General features: G+C 44.8%; 1 protein-coding gene and 1 long non-coding RNA gene across 2 annotated transcripts in view; one reads left to right on the top strand and one right to left on the bottom strand.

The window, feature by feature from the left end:
• Window positions 1-490: 490 nt before the first annotated feature.
• MYOT (myotilin) overlaps window positions 491-7294 on the top strand; it is a 21994-nt gene continuing 15190 nt past the window's right edge. Inside the window, exons 1-5 of the mRNA XM_009322692.1 lie at window positions 491-553; window positions 1107-1248; window positions 1879-1902; window positions 2456-2575; window positions 3173-3431. Coding sequence (XP_009320967.1) covers window positions 491-553; window positions 1107-1248; window positions 1879-1902; window positions 2456-2575; window positions 3173-3431 — 608 coding nt within the window. The remainder of the gene's footprint in view (window positions 554-1106; window positions 1249-1878; window positions 1903-2455; window positions 2576-3172; window positions 3432-7294) is intronic.
• On the bottom strand, window positions 1271-3321 carry LOC103915767. The gene is made up of 2 exons (XR_663551.1): window positions 3246-3321; window positions 1271-2792 (listed from the first exon to the last, which is right to left on the bottom strand). It is a non-coding gene; the product is annotated as an uncharacterized LOC103915767 (long non-coding RNA).

The following is a 7294-nucleotide window of genomic DNA, read 5'->3' as shown; positions in this document are numbered from 1 at the left end:
CCTTATTGTAACCTCTGCGTCAGCTGAGCTTTAAAGGAGGATGTCAGGACAGAGTACCAAAGTTCCTGCTCATTTCTCTACATTCAGCCTCATGGTGGTTACCACATACACCACACAAGCCAAGAGCTAGACCTGGGATCACCTAAACCAGGTAGGGATCTCTGTAGAAGGGGACTACTACTGGCAAGCAACACTGATCTTTACATAGAGACTACAAGATGTGGGCAATTAATTGGCTTATAAGACCAGCAACGCTTGCCGGTTATCAGCTCCTCTTTCCACTAACTTGGTGTTCACAGTCCAGGGAGGCCTTTCCTCTTGGAGCGCTGGAATGGAGACTCTCCACAAGGTATTTATTAGGCTGGCACACGAACAACAGATAAAACACTCCGACATCTTCTTCTGTTTCATAGTAAAGTGCCAGCAACACAGCTGGGTTTCTGCATATGAGAAATTCAAGCTATAAAAATCACTTTTCTTTGCTCTACAGATGCAGAGTCCCTCGGCGAGCCTGACCGGGTCTGCCTATGGAAGCACACCTGTGTTTACAAAGGTAAAGAGCACAGGTTGTCTGAACGACATAGCTTGTTCTGCAACTACTAGCATTAGATTTCGAGTTTTCTTGCTCCATCAGAAGATATTTTGAGGCTGGAACATTGGTTCATTTACAATTCAAAAAAGCCAGCATGCTTCATTAGTGATGCTATCAAATTAACATCTTAATCGGTAAACGATCCAGACAGACAGAACCACTTACATGAATTCATCTCATTCCTTTCCTACAAAGGAGGCTGAAGCGGAAACCGCTCATAGTAACCTCCCTTATTATGTTGTATCCACCAGAATAGATGTTTTTCCTGCATTTGTATCTTTATTTAAATGCATAAGCAAGCTAAAGCCTTTTAATGAGCACTGGTCTACAGGTGAAAAAACCTCCACTCACAACCCACTGCAAATGCATTTAGAATTAAATCAACTATTGTAAGTAAAATAAAAATATGGGCATGAGATCACCTTCTTCACCGAAGGGTGTATCATTCCGTAATAATCGCTTCAATGGGGAAAAACTTATGTCAGCCATTTAACACCAATTTTTCCTCCTCCAGGGTCTACAAAACATAAAAGCTACGAAAGGTCAATTAGTGGTATTTGAATGTCGCATTCGCGCTACACCCACCTTACAGGTTCACTGGTACAGAGAATATGATCAGATAACAGATTCTGCCGATTTCCGAATACTACGAAAAAGTAGGTATTACTATGTCTGTTAGATGTACAGTAATTTTATTGGGACGATGACAAGACAGGAGCAAAACTGCTATAAAAATTAGGAGATCGTACATGTTCATAGAGGCAGAGTTAAGTTTACAAGTATGAAATGACCTGAAGTCACAGACTGCTGTGCAGAGCCTGCGCTTCCTCTGGCAACGCGTGAGCAGGTCAGGCACAACGGGAGGAGATTGCCGTGCTGTTCGTTATTCATGAAGTACTGCTGAGCCTGGAGGCATCGTCACCGTATATTACAACTACTAATGAACTCGGGGAAAAACAATTTGCAATATAAGCACATTTTAAACAATTTATCATACTCCCAGGCATGAGGTCATAGCTCCAGTGGGCCAAATTCACAGCAACTAACTCCAAAGTCAGTGGAGCTCTTTCTGTATCACCTCAGTGAAGAGGTGTTTGTACCATCAGGTTCCAGCCAAACCTGAGCTTCCCCTACCCGCATGGTATTTCTCTTGATGGACAGGAAGGGAGATGGTCCCTTTTGTAACTGGGGTGACAGCTGAGGTGGGAAAGGAGGTGAGGGCTGAAGGTCTTTCTTCCATTCTGGCATTATAACCATTTAATTTTTTTCTTTCCTATTTTGAGCAGAGGCTTGTTCGTCAGCTGTTCCCGGTAAGTACACTGCGCATTTTTTGTTAGACATCTTACCGGTTAATTACCCCAAGCTTAGTTTTTCCCACCTCATCCAAGATAAAACAATAATGTTCAAAGGGGAGCCAGAAGATAGCATTCAGTGTCAGGCTAAGAGCTTTCAAGTTCTTGGTTTTGACACAAGCGCCTGAAAAGCCCCAATTTATTTCACAACACAATGAAAAAGGTATCATCCCTTTTACATTCAGTCAAGGAAGAGCACCCTGTGTGTTAAGGGAAAGCATATCAACCATTCTGACCTGTGATCTTTTCTGGGTTTTAAACTTGTGCAAGAGAAGACAGAATTTAGCAAAAAAATTGTGCCTTGTTTCTTTAAAGCCACAGGAAGAAAGATTCTTCCTTCACCTTTGCTCCTTCCGAACCCCTTGACTTCCTATGCCCTTTACATCACTTTTTTGCACTTTATTGCTGCCAAGCCCCATCACTAAGTAGCAGTCCTTCTGCAAGGACCCAAATGTTAACTTGTAGGAATTGGTTTTATGGTACAACAGCATGCCCGAATTTGTCATTTCAGAGGAAGTCTGCACCCTGGTTATTACAGAAGCTTTTCCAGAAGACTCTGGAATATTTAAATGTGTTGCTGAAAATGAATTTGGAACTGCAGCATCCAGTGCACGTCTCTCTGTTTCCCCAGGTAAGCACATGGATCTCTGAGCTGAGCAACTAAGCACAAGAGAATTTGCTGCTGCTCAGCATCAGGCAGCATCACAGATATTTGCCAAGAGAAGCCAGACCCAAACACTTTTGCAGGCTCAAGAGAAGAGAAATGGCCCAAAAATGCAGTCTGCTTGGGTACTTCTCAAAGCTGGATGCAAGTTGTTCCGCATTTCTGCTTTTGGCCCCTCTTCCTCCTGGGTCAAGGACGACAAGGTGAAGACGATGTTTTCTCTCACAGAGGAGTCTCACCCCTGAGCTTCACCCCTTCAGGGATCCCAGCTTAGCCCAACACATTGGCTGAATCTATACCTTGTTTATTGTAACACATGACTTGCCTGGCTTGTGCTGAAAGCCATCTCCAGACAGAACAGCACCTTGCATGTAACCCAAAGCTCACCAGCCCTGGTGAGAAGTCAGGTTTGGCTAATGCAGCTGTGCGGGTTTTGGTCTATGCAGACCCCAGGCAGGTTGAACTCTCACTCACCTGCACAGTTTCCCTTCCTGTAACCGCAGCGTGCCGTACTGGTGACCCACCACTGCTTTCTGCCTGACTTGTGGGCAATTCTACTTCCAGGAGCAAAAGAGCTGGAAAGCTTTGCGGGTGCTGCCCACAGGCCAGCAGTGCAAGTCACCATGAAGAAACCCACCTTCCCCAGGAACAGCCAAACAGGAGCCAAGGACCGAGATGCGGCTGGCCTGCCGTCCTACAGCACAGAGACCCCAGGGCTGGGCAGTCGAGCAGAAGCCACAAACTTCGGCCAGATGAACTCCAGGAGCGAAGCTGAAGATTTTCATGGAGCTTATAAGAATTCGCCTCAGGCTTCACCTCTGCGGTAAGACAAAGAGAAAAATCACATCCCTGGGTTAGTTTTACACGATACTTAGAGGATGAACTTTCTAGAGACCCTGGCAATACAACTGCAAAGCTCCCGTGCCCCATACCCTAACAGGGAAATGTGCACATGCAGTAACCTGAGCTGTTTGCCTAAATGACAATGGGAACGTGTAAGTAACACCAGGCTCGATTTGACAAAGTATTTAACGATCTAAAGGCTCAGGAAAGTGCCTAATGGCATTTTCAGAAGTGCCTATCTATAAGTAACTTTAAAAGCATCACCCCAAATAATTAGCCTCTAGAAGACCTCTGGCTCCACAGCAGAGCATGGGGCAAAGATCATAGTACCTGGGAAATTTCAAGGTACAATTCTGTTGCCACCACCTTCCTCTGCAACCCTGGCCAAGTGGCATCACCTCATGTTTCTGCTTCCCATTCTGTAAGACATCAATAGAACTCGAGATCCTGTAAGCATGGTGCCGATTGCACCTGCAAAGCACTCTGTGGAGGAAAAGGAGTGAAGCAGTGACCCACTGGATAGAATGAAAACTGTCCCACGCCACGGTAGGGACACTCCTCGCCCAGGAGGTGGAGATTTTCCCCCAAGAATAAAGCGTTCCCTCCTAAAACAAGCCTTGATCCAATTTCTGCCCCAAATGCAGCTCTCAAGTAGCTTTGTACTTATTGCATTATTAGCTATTCTGTTTAATTGTTCCAGAGAAACAAAACAAGTTAGAACGCACATCTTAGCAATTCCATCCCAGATTTTTGTAGTGTTTCTCGGGTGTTTATAGGCATAACGAAGACCTCAAATGGTGACAGTTAAAAGGTCCAAGCCCAGCACTACAGAGAAGTTCCCTCAGTCCGGTTTGTGAAGGGGAGAGCTATGAGGCAGACGTGTGCCTCCTCTCTCAGCTGAATGCCAGCGCTGCACTGCAGCGATACTGTTACATCGTGTGTAAATGGCTGTCCGTGACAGAAAGCGTTCTCTATGTTATCGATTATTTTTTGATGTACTCAGACACTTTAACTAAACTGGTTATTTTAACAATTCTGAACATCCTCCTCCAAATCCACTACAGGAGAGATCATATTTCAGTATAGATTTCTCCATGCGCAGGAATTTTTTTACTAAATCACTGGGTTAAAATGGGTTTGCTTCAATAACCTGCAGATTGCTAAGAGGAGGCTCTCAGCTTAGCTCCAAGCCCCTCCATAAAACCCAGGCTTGCTCCAGGGAGATCAGCTGGGGCCCTAAGCAGACCCCACTGCAGAATCAAAACCCTGGCTGAAGCTAACTTGCGTGCACTTTAGGAGACTGCAGCACCGCGAAGCTGCGGAGGGCTTGCCTGCAGCCTGCGATGAAGCCGTGCGTGTGCTGTCATTGTCTCCAAACATCCCAAGCCAAGGGTGTGAATGCAGCACCGTATTCGAGTAAACTCATGCTTTACTACCCCAGGTCCAAACGCCTCGAGATAAGGCTGAGTTTGCTTGGGAGTATCTAACACAGACCAACATTGCATTGCTCGTAATCTTTACCTGATGATTGTTTTAAACAAGGGCAGACTGTTAATTGTCTTCTGAGCAAAAATGAAAGCCTTTTATAAAATCTCTGGCATAATTACCTCTTGGAAGGAATGGGGGCAGTTGGAGACATTTGCTAGCTGTCCTTTTAGAACAGGAGTAGTTTCCCAACCTCTCTCCAGATTTCTCAAAGGCAGCAGGCAGCCTGTACTCTGGCATTTCTAACAAGCAACCCGTGGGGAAGCTCTTTTAGATGATACTTGCTGCTTAGGGTGACTACTTGTAAAGTGAGCTGTGGTTGCATTTTTGTTTTTAAAGTTCTGGTTAGTTTGAAATGCAGCACCTAATGTCCTGCATGAAGGGATATAACATACCACCAAAATCAGCTATGTAATAGCTTTTAAAAAATTGGGTTATATAAAACATTAACTAGTATCTAGAGCTGCAGAGTGCTTTTGATTAACAGCAATGCTGAACGGGATTTTGGAAGGCATTTACACGTCTCAAGAGAAAAAACTATTAAAATTTCTACATATACCCATCTATGAGCATCTAAGTATCTTTAAAGCCCACAGTCTTATTGCCACGTGCTTTGAAACATCATTAGGAATGGGACTCAACATTGTAAATGTTGCTGTTACCTCAAACTAAGCAATCATCTCTGATGACTAGCTGTACAATAACTGACTTGTTAGACAGATTTAGCCATATAACTCTCTCACGTAGCGTATGTGGCTGCAACTGTATTACCAAAGACAAAAAGAAATACCGACAAAGACAGTGATGACAGAACAAAGCTATTACTGGGGATAACTATAAAATGAATGAAGTCCTTGTACTCATACTTCTCCAAATTATTGCTTGGCAACAGCCACTCTACAAAAGCTAGAAAATGCAATTCTAGAAGACTGCCACTACCAGCTACTCCTTTCTGAGCCCTTTATATCTGCAGCTTACAGTGTCCTTCTCAACAGCCTTAAAAAAGCAGAAAAAAATCTATACTGATTATTAACTTTATTAAAGGAACTTAATCCAAGCCAAAGAGGAGGCTTCAGGCACTAAGTATACCGCCAGGTCTTTTAGGTAGCTTTTAAGATTCCTTAATAAATAAGCAAAAGATTCTTAACTTTTTTCTAGCCATTCGTTGCTATATGACACAAGCGACTAAGAGAACCCGATCAGACGCAGCGTGTCACCATTCACAGAAAGTAAACTGAAGCAGTACAGAAAAGCTGGTCTCTAACACCCCGCAGCGCTGGTCAGAGTGCTATTAAGTTACCCTACCACAGGATATGAGATTTCCCCCCCCCCCCCCACCTTCTGGATCTCACGTTTTTCCGTTCCTTCTCTTTCACCCAAGTCGTCCTAGTTGTGTCCAGCCTTTCAAGTGCATAAAGCCGTCCTTAAATTGATGCCTCGCGGCCAGCTTCGGTTCTGAAACAAGCGTGCTGCACCCTCGCTGAAGTCGATGGGAAGCAGGGAGCCTGCCTGGGCGCAGAGCCTGGCCCTTAACACGCTCACAGCTTCCTACAGGGCATCAGTTACCTCTTTTAAGTACTCAACTCTCTCTGTGGAAACCACAGGTTGTTTTTTTTTTAAAAAAACTTAAAAAGCAAATAACCTCTCCAACAACCAGGGACACACTTCCTCCCTTAATCGCTTTCATGGCGAGAAATTTAAATAAATTAGCTCTCAATTAACACCTGCTATGTAGATTTAGTTCACAAACGGTGGGCTGATGTTTAAATACAAACACTAAATGTGGATTAACTCTCGAAGATCGCTGTGCTGAGAGACTCACCGGTGCAGTGAAGGGAGAGAAGAGGCAACTGAGAGACCAGGCGCAGCCCGAGCTGCGGTACTTACCGGGCTGGGGGTTTTTTTCAACAATAGCGTGTACGTTAGGCAAGAGTTGCCAAGGTATCATTAAGATACTTAAGACACTATAATGTTAATTTAAGGTGTAATTAAGCATTGAAGCCTTTGATTAAAGGGATACAAATCACCTAATCTGCCAGCAGGATCTGTCGGTGTGCTGGTGAAAACACCACAGTTGCATCTTTTAATCCAAGTAAATACCTGTAACATCAAATCAGATTTATACCACCGAGCACATTTTATTTGTGTTATTCGGTTTATGACTCTTCAGCCACGTCCCCGAGCAACGCCGCTGCTCTCGATGAAGCTCCGTACTAGCGCGAAGGTGCGGGTAGCGCCGGGGGACGAGGGCACGGCGGCCGCGGGCCGGGGCGGAGGGCTCGGCCGGCTGCGCTGCTGGGTGGGTACTTGGACAACGTTGACGTCTGGCTTTCAAGTATCCGCTGCCTTTAAGTAAGC

The sequence above is a fragment of the Pygoscelis adeliae genome, unplaced genomic scaffold (assembly GCF_000699105.1).
Source record: "Pygoscelis adeliae isolate BGI_AS28 unplaced genomic scaffold, ASM69910v1 Scaffold34, whole genome shotgun sequence".
In the NCBI taxonomy this organism is placed as follows: Eukaryota; Metazoa; Chordata; class Aves; order Sphenisciformes; family Spheniscidae; genus Pygoscelis; species Pygoscelis adeliae.
The sequence above is the reverse complement of the archived record's forward strand: the minus strand, read 5'-3'. Positions and strand labels throughout refer to the sequence as shown.